At 48.7% G+C, this 17,391-nt stretch overlaps 1 protein-coding gene across 1 annotated transcript in view; it reads right to left on the bottom strand.

Moving 5' to 3' along the window:
• Window positions 1-1,598: 1,598 nt before the first annotated feature.
• Window positions 1,599-17,391, bottom strand: part of LBH (LBH regulator of WNT signaling pathway) — a 28,271-nt gene continuing 12,478 nt past the window's right edge. The window contains exon 3 of the mRNA XM_049784225.1: window positions 1,599-3,978. Within this exon, the coding sequence (XP_049640182.1) occupies window positions 3,790-3,978 (189 nt within the window). The 3' untranslated portion in view covers window positions 1,599-3,789. The remainder of the gene's footprint in view (window positions 3,979-17,391) is intronic.

The following is a 17,391-nucleotide window of genomic DNA, read 5'->3' as shown; positions in this document are numbered from 1 at the left end:
GTTGGGCCACACCCAGTGATGCTCAGGAGTTACTCCTGGCTCTGCACTCAGAAATCACCCCTGGCAGGCTGGGGGATCATCTAAGTGTTGGGAATCGAACCAGATTTCTCCCAGGTTGGCCCCATGCAAGGTACACACCCTATCTCTGGCCTACATATATTGAATTTAGTTCCTAATGTTTTTGCTAGGTTCACATGTCCATTATAGATCTGTTTTTGTTTCCTGTTAACATGCCGAGAAGCTTCTACATGAATGACAAAGGCCTTAAGTAGTACTCTGGGGGCTGCAAGCAAAGTCTGTGTGCTCAGAAATTCCACATCCCGGCTCTTTGGGAAGGGAGGGACGATCCAGATGGAGACAGTGGAGGGCTCCGTGTTTTCCACAGGCAGCAGATGCTCAACCCAAATGGTCTTTTGTGTAAGCTAATAATGCCAGAGTGGACGGATTCTCCCAGCCTGCTGGCTGGCTCCCAGAGCATAGCTCACTGGCTTATTTACACTCAGCAGATGTGAACTGGACAAAGGCAAAGAAAAAAAAAAAAAGTCCAGCCCGGGCTCTGACAATGACCCCAAATCTACAAAGCTCCCCCTTCTTTCAGCAGACCTGTCTGGTGTCAGTTTTGCATCCAGTCACCAGGTAAATGATCCCCTTCGAGGCTTTACATTGAGGCTAAAAGCCAAAGGAAGCTTCCTTTAGAGTTCAGCCTCTCACCTGCCTCCATTTTCTTCTCCCAACTTGCACCAATCCTATTGCTCATTCCCAGGAAAAGGGTCACCCCTGCTCTGAACCCCTCCTGGCCTTTAGATGGCTTCAGTCTTCCCCATAGATACCTGTTGCCAGAGCTGCCTGGTTTTCCTGCCTGGCACTCACCGTAGGCATCAAGGATATATGTGGGCTGATATAGGGGGACCCCTCCTGTTTGCTATACCCCAAATTTTTCCCAAGGCCTTTAGGTGAGTGGTCTGAGTAAATGTCCATTGGCCATCCTGAGCCTTTTTGAATAACCTCTGGTTCATCTGATGAGCTCCTCTGCTCTTTAAAAATGACTTAAAACTGAGACTCTGGGGGCATAGATGGAAGGGAGTCTACCTTGCACACCGCCGACCAGGGTTTGATCCCCAGCATCCCATAGGGTTTCCTGAGTCTTTCAGGAGTGATCCCTGAGTTCAGAGCCATGAGTAACCCCTGAGCATCACCACGTGTGGCCCCAAAACAAACAAAAAGAAAAAAAAAAAGCCTGGGACTCTGCCTTAATGTCCCCTCAGATCATTCTCAAAGCAACAGGTCATGGATCTCCTTCCTGCCCTCAAGAAAATGGGGTGCTGAGAGTTGGGCCAGTTGTGCTTACTTGGAACTGGAATTGTGACTGCAATGGGTGTGGACCCCGTGGCCAGGGAGTGAAGGCCCCTTTCCCACAGCCAGGTGGTAAGAACCCAGAAATTCTGGGTGGGCAGAGGGCCAGCAACTGAGTCAGGGGCTTAGTGCTGAGATGCCTCTGACTCCACTTCCCATGGGGGAACCCCACCCCTGACCTTCCCACCCTTGCTGTTTCCCTCCTCTTGCTGTTCCCAGGAAGAAGGAAGGAGCACAGAGCAGAGTGGAAAGCATTTTCAAACTTTATTTACAACTGTCACAGTGACAAAAACGAGTTCAGAAAACAAACAAAACAGAACACAACAAAGCTAGTTTCTCCCTGAGCCTCAAAAAAGAACAGATAGAAGTTACAGGTTTCTCTTACAACAGGCGTGTTTACTGAGATACTAGGGCTGTTTGTTTCTCAATACGATCAGTTAGAAACACACACGAGTTACTTTAAAAAAAAAACAAAACAAAACAAAACAAAATGGGCGGCCAGAAAGGAGCTCAGCCACTTGTTCAAGAAGGGCTGAGTGAGCCCCCCCCACCCCCCCAATAGGCTGAGCCGAGAGGAGGGTCAGACCTCCCCCTACACACAAGGCCTGCTCCAATTCCACATGGTCATACAATGGGGGCCAGAGCCCAGTAGAACAAAAAAAAAAGGAAACACCCCCCCACCCCAAGCACACACATAGACACCAAGTCAGTTTGTTATGCAGTCTACAAGCACATCTCCAACACAGGGCAAGACCAGGACAGAACAGGGCACACGAGACACAGGATTCTCCAAGGCAAAACCCCATCCATGGAGGGAGGCATGGGGTTGGGGAGATAGAGAGAGGGGAAGGGGTCGTGGCTGGTGGCTGGGCAGGACGGGAAAGGCTTGCTCGGCCACTGGATGGGAGAAAAGCAAGAGCCCAGGGGTTCCCCCCCAACCCCACATGGGTTCCAGATCTCTCCCCTTTCTGCAAGGCTGGGAGAAGTTATTGCATTTGAAGGGTAGGGCAGGAGCGGACAACACAGCACAGCTTTGAGGGACGGGGGAGGCATGTCTGGGGCTTTCCCAAGCAAACCTTGCACCTGCCTGAGTTTACAGCCCACCCTCAGCTTCTCTAGGGTCACCCTGACTTGGGGGTACCAAACCCAACTCTACATGCAAGCCCCTAAGAGGGTGAGGAGGGCTGACCAAAGACTTTAGGCATAAGGGGGTACCTGGAAGGCATGGGAGAACCTTAGGAAGGCTGTGGGGACTGGGGAGTAGAGGGTGGGGTTTCTTTCTGGCCATCCAGTCCTGCTCTGTGATGGCTGGAAGAGCCTGTCCCATAGTCTGTTGTAGAAGCTTCTAATCAAGATGGGGCCTCCTTATTCTAGCAGACTTCTCTGCCCTTTCAGGGACCAGCAAACTGAGGGGGGCTGAGGATACTGCTTCTGGCTCCCTCACCATCCACCCTTCCATGGGGAGATGCTCAAGACACCCCAAAATGCAGCAGGAGTGCCTTGGGCAACCATAACCCCCAAATCTGACATTAACAAGGGGAGAGGCAGGAAAGTCCTTCCTAGGCAAGAAACAGAAAGAGCAGCCTGTCCCTTGTGTGGCCCATCCCAGACGCCACACACAGCTGCTGGAGGTCTCACATTGGGACTCCTGCTGATGCCAAAGGTGAGAGGAGTTGATGGGGTGTGATGGGGGCAACCCTGGGCTTCTGCCCAGACTCAGAGCCAATCTTGGGGGAAATGGAGAAGGGGGAACTTTTCTGCTGAAGCATCTGCCAGGGAAAAGCTCCATCTACTCCCCCAAAAGGCTGGGAGGCTCAGAAAGGTGACATGAGGGTGGAGAAGCTGAAAATTATTTCCAGAAGGAAATGAGAGCTGGGAACCTTCTGGAGCCCCCAAAAGTGGCTGCAGCCTGGGGCACAGGCCTGGTAGAGAAGGAACCAGAAAAAAAGCCCATCCAGCCCGGCAACATCATTTTTGTCTCCTGGTCCCCCTTTTCTGTCTCCCCAGAGATAAAAAGTACAGCTAATAGAGAAGCAAAGTCAGGGTGTGCGCCTTGGGGCAAGGGCCAGGGAGAGAGAGGGGCTCTGAGTAGACCTCCCAAGCCTTCACTTGGGTTTTCTCCCATTGTTTCCTCCCTCGAAGCTTCCCCTGCTGCTTTGCACTGTCCCCCCATATGCACCCCAAGATCCACCCCCACCCCCAGACTCCCAGCCCAGCCCTGCAGCTCAGAGTCCTCTCTCAGGGCTTCCTGCCTGCAACATCTCAGAAAAGGGAAAAGAAAGGGAAAGACACCAGCTCAGTGACTCGCAGGTACACAAAAGCCATCGCCGGCTAGTGTCTACGCCAGTGGCTTCTGCTCTGGCCATTCTGGGAAAGAACAAACAGTTCAGGGAGGCCGGTGAGGTGGGTGGCATCCCAGGGCCACCTGCGGGGTGTCTACTGCTCCGTGTTCTCCTTGGCCGTCTTGTCACAGTTGTCCTGCTCATCCTCCTGGACCAGGAACTCTTCGGGGGGCCACCGCAGCTCCCCACTCTCTACCTCGCCCTCGGTGGGCTCCACCACGATGGATGGCAGACGGTCCTTGAGTTTGCAGCAGCGCTCGAAGTCCGATGGGTCGGGAAAGATCTGTGGGGAGAGCGAGTAGAGGAGGCAGGGTCATTCAGGAGAACTGGCAAGCTCCAAAACCTTGCAGCAGGGTCAGAGAGATGGCGCAGCATAGGGCGTTTGCCTGGCACGAGGCCGACCTGGGATGGACCCAGGCTCGATCCCCAGCATCCCATATGATCCCCCAAGCATGCCAGGAGCGACTTTTGAGCACAGAGCTAGGAGTAATCCCTGAGCTCTGTCAGGTGTGGCCCCAAAACAAAACAAAACCCAAAACCATGCAGAAGGGAACCCCCCCCAAGGGGTGCTGGGGCACTGTCCCTCCCTTTGCCTTCTAGTTCCGGATTGAAATAAACTTGAGTGATAGTACAGCTGGGAGGGCTCTTGCCTTGCATGTGGCTGACCTGGCTTTGATCCCCAGCACCATCTAAGGCTCCCCCTCAAGTTATTTTGCAAGTGCACAGCCAGGAGTAACCACTGAGCACTGCCAAGTGTGATTCCAAAACTCAAATCTTAATAGCACACCCCATACAGCTTTGTCACGCATAGCAGGGACCAGACCCCTGAAACTCAGAGGAATCAGCTGCCAGTGACTTTGTAGGAATTCAGGGAGTCCAGTTGAGAAAACTATGTGGCTAATCCTTCCTTCAAATGACTCGCACTTGGGGCTGGAGAGATAGCACAGTGGTAGGACATTTGTCTTGCACACAACCAATCCGGGATGGACCTCCGTTCAATCCCCAGCATCCCAGAGGGTCTCCCTACCCTGCCAGGAGTGATTTCAGAGCACAGAGCCAGGAGTAGCCCCTGAGCACTGTCGAGTGTGGCCAAAAATAAAAAACAAACAACAACAACAACAACAACAACAACAACAACTTGGGCTTAAGAGCAGTTTGTCTCAGCAACAAGGCCTGGAAATGAGTGACCGTGGATGCAAATGAGACAAAGCCACAGTGTCCTCAAGGACCCGCTGTTCTAGGGGCTGGGCATTGCCAGCAATGAGAAAGTCAAGATCAAATCCAGGGGCCAGAGAGATAGGGTGGAGATAGAGTGTTTGCCTTGCATGCAGAAGGACGGTGGTTTGAATCCCGGCATCTCATATGGTCCCCTGAGCCTGCCAGTAGCAATTTCTGAGTGTAGAGCCAGGAGTAACCCCTGTGTGCTGGCTGGTGTGACCCCCCCCCCAAAAAAAGATCGAATTCAGATGGGAGGGTTCGGGTCAGCCCTGGATGACCTGAACTGAATCCCAGGTGGCTTTAATCACCAGCTCCAGCCAACAGCTCCAGGCACCTCCATACCAGACAGCTGAAGGCATCTCATCTCCCCCAGAGTTTCTTTGCCCACCGTGTGTTCCATCCAGGGAACCCCAAACCAGGCTGGGCAAATAGGTAAATGGCGCACCCCACACAATGTACCAGGACAACACACAGGGCCAGGCTTCTCCTTAGCAATTTTCAGACCCTAATCTGAAGAAATGTTCAGGCCTCCAGAACATAGCCAAGGGAAGTCATTGTGTGGGCACTGGGTGGGGGGGTTTCTCAGAATCACAGACATCCTGGACCCAGGGCACCTCTCCCTCACTGGAGATAGATGGGGGACATTGCACACAGAGAGGCCGGGGGTCTGCCCTGTCTCAGCCTGCTTGCAAACTCAAGGAACAGCTCAATGGGACAGAAGACACTGGTACCCTCTTGGGGACTGTCTGCAGCCAATGCCTCCTGCCCACTCCAGCCTCCTCCTGGGCCCCACCCGACTCTAAGCAGCACTGTTGGGGTCACCCAGGCAAGTCACAGGCCACCAGGCGCTCCCCTAAAGCAGGGACTTCAAAGACCCTTTCCTGCAATGAGCGACTATTAACCGTTTATCCAATGCTGCCTGATTGTCGGGGATTAAGCCTTAATCCAGCCGCACAACCAGGCATCGTTAAAGACTTAATAAGGCGCACAGACGCGTGGATGGCAGCCAAGAGGGGTAGGGGTGGGGTGGGGGTGTATGTGAGGCCAGTCTGGGGCAAAGAGAAAGCTGCTCTCCCTGCCTCTCTCCCCCTAAGTGTGGGCTGCCCCCCTTCCCCACCATCCAGCCTCTGGTGCTCTGACCTGCCAGTGCTGGGCAGGGTGAGAAGCATGTGGCCTGGTGTGGGGCCTACTGCTGTCTCCAGTGGAGAGAGAGGCCTGGCACAGGCCTTGGGAAAGAGCAGAGGAGTGGAACGCAGGCTGCAATGGATGCATACAACCTTCTTGAGAACTATCCACCTTCTACCACCATCTCTAGGGCGCAGGGGTGAGCCCAGCTAGGACTCATAACTACAAGGAAGTACCTGCTTTAGCACCTGGAGCAAAAACAACAGATGTTCCCATTTCCTGCAGGAGACCGACCTGGGGTTTTAACCCAGAGACCCACTAGGTTGCTGGGGGGCGGGGGGGCAGCTCAGATCTCAGGCCCTCTGGGGTCTGGATCCAAGCCCAGCTTGGATAGCCCTGGTGCTATTTTCTTCCCTCTGACCCCAAGCCCAGCTCTTTGCCCTCCTTGAGAGTCCTGGGGATAGAGGGGGTAATTGAGATTTCCCCTCAACTAGAATAGTTCCCGCCAGGGAAGAGCAAATGAAGGAAGTGCAACTAGAGAAACAGCAGCAGGAGGAGGAAAAGGAAGAAGAGAATGAGGGAGGTGAGGGCAGGGTCTTGGTGCAGACCCAGAAAGAGCCTCCAGCTACCAATGGAAACAGGAGTTAATGTCAGCCATGTCTGGCCCTTTGCAGAGCAGAGTTGGTGTCCTTCTAATCACCCTTTTCCCACCCCTGTATGCTGCAATGGGACATCTCTCTCCTGAATGAGGAAACAAAGTTCAGAAAAGGTTAGTGACCTACTCAAGGCCACAAAACAGGGCCTCGACTGTGTGGGTTACCTCAGACCGAAGGGCTTTCATCAAGGCGCTTATTTTGTCCCTACGCTGTGCTCAGTCACTCCGGATTCTCACTCTAATCTGGACATTATTCACAGAATCCAAAGTGAGTGGGCTTAAGGGCTTAAGTGACTGTGCCTCAGTTTCTCCCTCGAGAAGCACAGCGGCCCTGAGGTCTCACTGGATGGCCCACATTCTTGGCCAGAGGACAGAGAAAATGCTTCGTGGGCAAACACTCAATTCCAATCGGAATGTCCTCTTTGGCCTGATGTCAAGAGGACTATGGTAAGAATTCAAGAAGCCGCTGTCCTAACCCGGTAATTAAAATAACTTCAAACAATGCCTTTCATTCCAAGAACTACACAATTAAGTCTTTTTTAAGTCCCAGGAAGTCTGAGAAGTGATCTTCTGATACATTCAGCTATTATAGAACTTTGCTCTCTGAACTTCTCAAAAAAAAAAAAATAAATAAAAGTTTGGGGCCTGAGTGATAGCATAGTGGGTAGGGTGTTTGCTTTTAATGCAGCCAATGCAGACTTGATCCCCAGCATCCCATAGGGTCCCCTGAGAACCCCCAGGAATGACCCCTGAAGGCAGAGCCAAAGCCAGGAGCAACCCTTGAGCTGTGCTAGGTGTGGCCCCCTAAAAAAACAAAACAAAACAAAACAAAAGACGAAAAAAGGGTTTGTTATTATTTCTATTTTTTCTGGTTTGTTTGTTTTGACAAAACCTATGAATGGCTTAATGACTTCACAAAAAAAAATCACTGTGATCATGTGACCCTTCTCTGCAAGATTTGATTGTATTATCAGATAATCCCCTCATTTATGCCCCTTGAAAGTTGTAAGTTCTCCAACAAAACCAACAAAATGCTCCCGGAACAAGACCTTGCTTTTCATTTCCTCCCTGGCCTGTGGAAAGCCTTGCAGAGTGGGGCTGAGTGTTTGGCCAGGACAATCTTATCTCCAACAGCTGCTTAAGCGACTGACCCCTGGGAGGTCAAGATTTTTCCACTAAGTCATGCTTTTTAATCATCTAGGCAGCAAAAAAAAAATGAGAGGTTGGAACTGTGATCTGACAGGGCGGGGAAGGCAGTGGAAAAAAGGACTCAGAGCCACTTGCCAAGCACGTGACAGGGTCGGTGGAGGCGCCAGCCCAACCCAGCATGCCGCGTGCCTGCAGGAGACAGCAGAGAACAGAGCACCCTGCTTCCAGACAGAAATGTTTCCAGGCCTATTATTCCCTACCCCCCCCCCCAGCAGCACCCCTTCTCTACATTTTGGGGCAGGCAAATGAAAAGCAAAATCAAAACAACCACCACCACCTTTTTCTTCCCTCTGAAGTTCAGGCTCTTTTCCAAGAGGCCCCCAAAGGGAGATGGGGCGGTTCTGAGAGTCATTATTTTCCCACCCAGGGCCCCAGGGCAGGGCAGATCTAGAAAAGTCCACACTCAGCTGTGGTTCTCTCCACCCAACCTCTTGTGTTCCTCCAAGTCAAGGGCTGGACTCCACATCTAGTTGGCTGACAGGGATGGGAGATGGGGGACACAAAGGATAGTGGGGTGGTCACTTGATAAAACGCACTCACACCAAAGGCCCCCCTTTTGCAAGCAGACTCAAGTCTTGCAATAAAAATTCAAATACCTGGGGCCCGGAGAGATAGCACAGCGGCGTTTGCCTTGCAAACGGCCGATCCAGGACCAAAGGTGATTGGTTCGAATCCTGGTGTCCCATATGGTCCCCCGTGCCTGCCAGGAGCTATTTCTGAGCAGACAGCCAGGAGTAACCCCTGAGCAATGCCGGGTGTGACCCAAAAACCAAAAAAAAAAAAAAAAAAAAAAAAAAATTCAAATACCTCAGAAAACCCTGAAGCAGGCATGTCCAAGGTTGATAGTGTCCAATGTCTTAAGAGAATATGCTTCCAAAATGATCCTTCTTTAGTGGCCTGTGATTCCAACTCCCTGACATTTGAGGGACTCAAAAAAAAGTCAAAGATGCTGCAGGGCCTCCTCGAAGGAGGACATGGGCATGCTGTGAAGTTGGAAAGCCAAGCTATAGGCACATCACAGCTGCCCCAAACAACTTCCTGTGAGAACGGAAATCGCTCTAGCTGCCATGAATGGGGACTGAGCCGTGGAAAGAAAGTGCCATTTCACATTTTCTTCAAAGTATTATTGTGGTGAGGGTACAAATGATCTCTCTGGACAAGAAGTGGATGCTGAAAGGAAGTAAAGGGGTAGGCATGGAACCCCTTCAGTAACAAGATTGCAAACCACAGCAAAGAAAAGGAGGAGGAGGAGGAGGAGGAGGAAAAGGAGAAGGAAGAGGAGAAAGAGAAGAAGGAGGAGGAGGAAAAGTAGGAGAAAGAGGAAGAAGAGGAGGAAGAGAAGAGAAGAGGAAGAAGAGGAAGAAGAAGAGAAAGAAGATGAAGAAGAAGAAGAAGAAAAAGAAGAAGAAGAAGAAGAAGAAGAAGAAGAAGAAAAAGAAGAAGAAGAAGAAGAAGAAGAAGAAGAAGAAGAAGAAGAAGAAGAAGAAGAAGAAGAAGAAGAAGAAGAAGAAGAAGAAGAAGAAGAAGAAGAAGAAATGTCTGCCATAGAGACAGGCAGGTGAGAGGGCAGGGCTGGGGGAAGAGCAAGAGAAAAACTGGGGACATTGGTGGCAGGAAATGTGCCCCTGTGAAGAATGACGGACATTGTATGACTGAAACTCAATCAGAAATAAGTTTGTAATTATAAAAAAGAAAACCACCCAACTTTATTAAGAACAATCTTGTAACCACGTAGTTTAAATAAAGTAGTTAAAAATTAAAGCATTGCTTTCTTTCTGCAGCCGTAGGCTCTGAGATCCTGGCTTGCCGTGGATATCGGCTTATCCTCTCCCCTGAAAACACCCCCCCCCCCATAAAATGCTTTGATCTGAAAAAAAAAATAAAGCATGATTATAAATAAAGTAATTTAAAAAAGTATTATTGAGAGACCCACTCAAAGTGGACCTTGGGCTTAAGGGTCCTCAGAGTCAATGGCAGTGTGGGGGACAGATGCAGAAACTCAGGCCTGGGCTCTATGCTTTGAACTACCTTCCCGGCCCCTTTAATTTTTTTTTTTTTATGAACATGTTTATGACAGACATCAACAGGACAGAAACGTAACAAGCTACCTGTGGTTACAGCAGCGGCTGCACCAACAGATGTGGTTAAATCTGAGGAGAATGAGAGCAGGTCTATCCGGAAAACTCAGCAAGTATGGCTCAGGGCCAGCCCTGTGGCCCTGGAGCAGAGTTGGGTCTGAGGGTGGGGTGCCTGCAGGGAAGGAGAGGGGGTGCAGAGGCTCTTTCCTCATTGTTGAAAGTCGTGGGGAGTTCATGCCTATCCCAGCCCTTGCAAGGCAGCCGAAAGGCAATACCTAGACACCCCCAGGCTTGAAATTCGGGGGCCTGGCTAGCAATTATCTTAGCCAGGTGACCTAACCTGGCTGCTTGTGGGGTGGGGTGAGGAGAAAGAGCAAAGTCTGGCACCCAGGATGGAAAAAGTGAATGATTCTGGGCTGGAGAGGCCCTGCCTCCCCTGAGTGTCTGCCTCCGGCCATCCCTCCACCCTGACAAACAACCCAAGCTGTCCACAAAGGGGTGAAGGGCTGAGCAGAGAGCAGAGAGAGCCCTGCTGAGTGGGAAAGCGGACACCGGCAGGCCAGGCTGAGGAGATGAAAGGTGGGAAGCTGGAGACAAAGGGCCAATAGCCCACACTGCAAGCTGAGACCTTGGAGGTGCCCCAATCCCCAGCTCTTCTTTGCTGGGGAGGCTCAAAGGGGCCTCCGAAGTGTGTGGCCATCAGCTCCAACAGCACTGAGAAACACAAAGAAAGCTCCTCTCCCCTCACTGGCCCCAGACATCACCATGGAAAATCACCACTTCCTTGGATAGACCAGTAGTAGTCTGACAGAGAGAGATTGGGCCTTTAGCTTGCCCCTATGATCTCCGCCCAGTCGTGTAAACTTCTTACAACTTCAGTTGCTTCCCGACGAGGAAGATGAGGGAGGATTTTTTTCCCCACTTCTTAAGCCTGTTGGGAAGCTGCACATAAATATTCTGGGAGTTCAAAGTGGTGTGAACCCTGACCTTCCTCTCCTCCCCTCCAAGAGGGTTCTAATGCTAAATCCCATCTAACAGGGATTTGGGGGAAATCAAAAACAGGGATGAGTGTGTGAGTTGGTGTGTTGTACAGACTTAAATCTCAGAGTGATGGATTCTAATTAGGTTCAACCAGGATCCCTGAGGAGCGTGAGAGTGAAGGGTGGAAGAGAGTCAGGCACTCTGGGGTGCTGTGAAAGTAGCATATTCACAGCATCCTCAGTCCACATATCCTAGGCCAGGTCTTTTGAAGCAATGCTTCTGACTTCCGGTTTCCCTCCCAGCCTTACTGACTGTTCCCAGGTAGAATGAGAGCCATTGCATATCCCAGATTCTGGTCTTCCAGGGGATGCCTCTGAGGTCTGCTCTCTAGACATCTCCAGCCTCAGCCTACTGCGGGGCCTGCCCTCTGCCCCCACCCAAGTCTGGATTTCTTCTTTTTCCTGGAGAGTAACAACAAAGTAGAGTGGCATGTTTATTCCTCTGAGGAAGGGCTGCATTATAACAATGGGCATATCCTATCAGCATCCTGCTCAGACAAGAGCCCAATTAGCAGCGGTGTTTCCCATAAAAACTAGGTCCTGCATTTTGCTTCTTCTCTATCTTTGATATACTTTGCTCCTGCTATTGTTTCCTTTTATGAGCCCCATCATCTTCTTCATCATCATCCCCACCTCCACCACCATAACCATCCTCACTATCGCTATCTATACCATCCCCATGACTTCATCATCCCCACTAATGATGACCCTTCTCACTTCATCATTGCCTATCCCCACCATCATCATCACCTGCCCATTGGCTCCCTCACCATTAGTATCATCTAAAACTCATTGGCCTTCCCAAATAAAATGAGGCGGATAAGCTCTACTGACTAGGGAAGGAAGAACATCGTCCATCTCTGTCTGGTGGACCCTTCATCTCTCTCATCTGGCTCAAGTCTGCCCTGGGCCAGGGCTATGGGACACCTGCTTCACCCTCTCCTGCCCCTCTCTGATGTCCTTAGTCCTCCAGGACACTTGAGGAAAGATTTGGGCTTTACAGCAACTGCCAACCCCCCCCCCCCTTTCTTTGGAGTAAAGCCTCCAACCTTGAAACTCAAGACCAGGGAACCCTCTGGCTAGAGATATACAAACATCTCCCAAATCCCCCCCCCCCCCATCCTGCAAATCAGTAAATCCAGATACCCATTAGTTAGCATGGTTTGCTGTGTGAGCCAATGGGCTTTCTGAAAGGCTAATGTTTCTCTCCAGGGTAGTCAGAAAAGATGGCTGTTCTCTGGCCTTGACAATGCCACACAGCCATGTTTGCCAACCACATCATCACTCCACTTTGGGAAGAAAACAGGGTCCCCCAATATCTCGAGGGCTCTAGGGCTCCCATTTTCTATCTCCATATTAGTCCTTCCCATTGCCATGTACCACAGTCATTAGCTCCTCCCTCTGACAAAGCCAAGACTCAACCACCCACCCAAAGGTGGGCTATTTCCAACCATTCTCTAGGTTTTTATTTTGAAAACTAAAAGTTTCTGTCCGGCCTGGTCCCACAATCTTCTCAGCCTTCTCTGGTGTTCAAACCTTTCCCATGAAAGTCCTACCAAGTATGACTTCCTTAGAGCTCTACCAAGTGGGCTCTGCTTGGCCTTGAGCATGCCCCCAGGTGAGTCATCTGACTTGGGCTTAGAGTCCCCTGATGAGAATCTCCTCTTGCCTATTCTCTCACTGTGCCCTCCAAAACTCAGCATCCATGACACTGGTCTACCTGCTGGCCTCCTGGCTTCACCTGTCTATCATGGACTGAGGGCCTCCACCCATTTCTACACACCACCCCAGCCCCATTCACTCAAGAGTCCCATGGGGATAACTTTTACCCATTTCCTCAGCATACCAGGCTCCAAGATGGAACCCAACTTCCTCAGCACCCAATTTCCTTATCTTTAGGCAAGCTAAAAACACCTATCCTCCAATTGAAAGCCTTACTTAGTGGTATATCTTATAAAGAGGCCGAACTTCCATCTTGGTGCTAAAACACTATCATCAACAGTTCTATTCCCAGAGGCCCATGTATTCATCTCTTCCCCTATCTACAACAACAGAGAAATGAAGCCCCCTTGTCGCTCATCAAACATGCTCTAATCAGTTAAGAACAGAAACTTGTTCTGGAGCTTGTTCTCCAAGCTCGAATTCCACTTGGAGGAGGAAGTTAAATAAAATATGGCCCAGTGCTACTAAGATGCTATTTGCCTTTTTCTGTCTTGTGTTGACACAAATAAATTATTCCAGCATGGTTATTTGGTGGATATATGTTCTCAGAAATGAAACAAAAAGGATCACCTCCAGGCAAAGGGCTGATTGCACTGGTGACCTGTGATGAAAATCAAGCTTCTGAGCACACATTAGAAGGATGGGAAACTCATGCTAAGGGGCAAAGGCCAAGGATGTATCAACACAATAGAAAATGGTCTCTAAAGTCATCAAACATGTCTCCACTGTATATACATATCAACACCTTCATGTCTTTGCAGAAGCAGTAAAATGTCATTTTCCCTTATGATTGGCAGCAAATTGGGTGCACAATCTCTCTGATGAGACAGAAGGTCAACAGAAAACCATCAATCAAGTGCTAATCAAGGCACAAAGTTGACACTTGTGTCTTCAAGAAAAGCGCCCCTCCCTGGCAACTTTTCCACTGAACCCCATTTCTGTCTGAAAGTAGGGTCAACTCACTATGGCGACCCTGACATTGGTGTTGGGTGGGCCCATTCTCAGTGGGTCTGTGACTTCAGGGCAAAAGCCTGAGAGAGAGCACAGACTCCAGATTCTGGTCAAACCATACTTTTCAAGGCCAGAGTGAATGCTGACAAACTTGCCATAGTCACCATGAGCTGGCCAGTGTCCTGACACCCCACCCCACCTTCATATGGGGATACAGGGGTTTCCCGAGGCTGCATTGGGTCATGGTTGGCCAACATTCCAAAGATCTGCACAACTCAGTGAAATGAGCTTATTTTCCAAGGAAATCAAGGTACCATATTGCAAAACCAAGTGTGGGTAAAGTATTCCTTCAAGGTGCAAACTACACTCATGGATTCCACTGGCAGAGTGCAGAGAAGTGAACGAGAAGGTTCCAGGAGCAATGACCTTTTAGAAACTACCATCCGTTGGGTTTTAGTAAAGCATCCAAAGAACATATCTGAAAGGCGATAAAGAAAGTTCTTCCTTTTCTAACTGGGGACTTGCAGTGCCAAATCCCTGTCACCTCCCAGACATGGCTGGGGTGCCCCTTCGATTCCAGCACAAAAGGCTACAAGTGTCACAGCACTGATCTATCCACCCAGTTTGTTGAGTACTTCAGGGAGTGTCAGGACCTGGGAACCCCCCAAACTTGCTTATGTCACACTCATTCCCACCAAAACAGAGAAACAAGCTGTCAAGATTCATCATTGACTTTTTGCTGTTGTGCTAATGATGAAGCATTGTCTGGGATAGTCACCACATAGATAATCCAATGCTGCACTCTCCCAAGTGCACTCTATATCAGCTGGGAGACAGCACCCAGTTCACATGTGGTCCCCACTGATTCATGGTGCTGCTGCCACCTCCATTTCCTGGGAGGAGCTCCGTCTGTGGGGTCTCCGTACTTGTCTATAAGCCCCTAAGAGCTAGTGAAATGCATCCCTCTGTTCACACTTACTGCTAAATTTCTCCCAAAATGAGAAACTTCAGGTAGGTGAGGTACAAATTGAAATCGAGGGGCTGAAATGTACCTGGCACAGCCCAGATCAATGAACAGGAAAGTCTGTGGGGGATGTTTTTTTCTCGAGGTGATAGTTGGGTGGGATTTCGGGAGCTGCCTAGGCTATGATACTGGCAGGGCCCAGATGTCAGATGCACCCAGGTTTCTCCATCCTGGGGAAAGTGACTTTCCAAGACCAGGAGAAAGAGCGGAAGTCCCTTTCTTTCCCAGAAGGGACAGGAATGGTAGAAGGCTGGGAAAAGCAAATAATGCCCTGGAAGCAAGGAAGAAGGAGGATGAAGACAGGCAAACTGATTTTCCTACAAGCACCCCAAGGGAAAACATCCCTTGGGAAATTCCCGTGAACCCCGAGGGAACAATAGTCCTGTTTGAACACTGTGTGACACTCTGGGGCAATCTCTGCGCAGATGCATTATTTAGGATCACATGAGGTGAAATGAAAACCTCTATGATGAAGGTGTTGAGGAAAATGGGAAGGTTGGGAGTCTCTCATCTGTCCCACCCTAGGGGTGAAGAAAAATTCGTTGACTTTGAACACTTCTGCCCAGGGTCGGGGAGAACACACACTTGTGGCCAAGCTCAGAGCCTTGAGTTTAATCCCCAACACTGTACTGTCCCCCTGAGTGGGCAGTTGGTCTTGATAGTCCTTCACAGCCACTAAACAGTTGAAATGGTATAAAATTTTTAATGCTCCTTTGTTTAAGATATATTTTTTACAAAAATCTGGCTAAGCAGAAGACTAGTATTAAGTGCTGTGGGGAGCAACCAGAAAAAGGCAGGCACTATTATTTAAGTGTTTAAGCCCCACCTAAATGAACTTTGTAAAACATCAGACGGGGGCAGGCCTTACAGGGAGGTTGGCCCAGGCAGCCTCTTTATCAAGCCCCAATGTTGTACATAGGACTTTTGTCCGAAAGGCCCCAGCACACAGGCCTGCAGGAAGACACTCTCCATTCCCAGACGACTTCCCTCTTCCAGTGAAGCAGACTCCAAAATCCAGGATCAACCTTGAGTCTTGGGACCACAACCTGCTTCTCTCTAACCTCTGGGACCAACAGCCAGAGGTGACTCGAAGGTCACACACTGGTCCAGAGTCATGAAGAGACTCCAGAAGGCACGAAGGCAATGGCAGAGCCATGCCCTGTCAGAATCCAGAGCTCCTACCAACATGCTTGGTCCAATCACAACCAGAAACTAGAGAAATGGACAACAGGTCCTCAAGATGTCCAAATCACCAATTACCCTTCTTAGAAACCCTAAAGCATGCCCATTCATCCATACATGTTACCCTCCTCCCCCTGACATTCTATTTGCTAGAAATTTCAATACCAGAAGCTTCTGGTTTGGGGTTGTATTTGTTTGTTTTACATTTGTTTTGCAGTGCTGATTATCAACCTTTCATTTTCACACATGAAAAGTTCTACATTCCCTAGTCCCCAGGACCTTATATTTTGATAAACTCTTGTATGTTTTCGGGGTAATATGTAATCAAGAAGCCCAATGATATTGAGTCTCTCTGAATCAGTAAATTGTTCTACCAGGAATTTATCAACAAACTGGAGCGGACCTGTACAGAGATTGAAGGAAAATGATATTCAGAGCCGTGTTCTTTGAAAGAACAAAATATGCTCTGACCTAAGTATTTAGCAATGAGAAATGGGACAGAACAAAATGAAAATCCATTGTACAAAGAATATGGAAGGACAAAGATAGTCACAATATTATGTTAGGCATAAAAGGATTTTCTGTCTCAGATCATTACTCCATGTTATTTTTGAAATGTAAATTTTAGAAAAATACTGGAGGTAAACATTACAGAATTTTTTTATTTTGACTATCTCTCGATAGGAATATAGAAATATGCATGGTTTTCTTTGTGGCATTCAGTATCTTCCTAGAACACAGAAAAATTTCGAAAGAAAAAAATACTAACTTTATAATGCTCTCTTGGGCATACTATCTCTCTTACACACACATATACACAGATAATATATATCTATATATACATATATATATCCTTTCAACTCAAATTTTACTTTTAAGCAAAGGAAAAAACTAAGAAAAATTTTTTATAAAGTATCACATTATTGAAAAGGGAACAAAGGGTGTAATTTTAAAATCAACAACTGGAAATTAAATGTTTTCATGTTATAATATAATCTCATATATTAAAGAGTATTAAAAATATTCTTGACACGTTTTATTAATAATTAACTACAGTTTTAAAAATGATGGTGCAAAAGCATTTATAAAGTAAATTGGACTTATGGATTGCTGATGAGTTAGATACTGTCTTTGTTGGAAAAAGCAAAAATCCTTCTCTTTGTGCTCAATGCTGGTATATTGAAAGAGAAGGAAGGAGGCTGAGAGTCATACAAGGGTGAAGGTGCTTGCCTGATGGCCAATGCCACATACAGGCCCTGAGCACTCCAGGACTGATCCCTGGGACCAGACACAGGAAGGAGTAAGTCCTGACCACCTCCAGATATAAACCTTAAAAATTTTTTTAAAAAGAAGGCAAGAGATACCAACATATTAAAGGTAGTGAAAAAAAAATGTAATGAGGAACTGGTGAATGGAAAACAAAAAAATTTAAAGATGAAAGTAAAAGAATCCATCAAGTGGGGGACAAACCAATGAGTCAGTTCAAAGAGAC

The sequence above is a fragment of the Suncus etruscus genome, chromosome 12 (assembly GCF_024139225.1).
Source record: "Suncus etruscus isolate mSunEtr1 chromosome 12, mSunEtr1.pri.cur, whole genome shotgun sequence".
Classification (NCBI taxonomy): Eukaryota; Metazoa; Chordata; class Mammalia; order Eulipotyphla; family Soricidae; genus Suncus; species Suncus etruscus.
The sequence above is the reverse complement of the archived record's forward strand: the minus strand, read 5'-3'. Positions and strand labels throughout refer to the sequence as shown.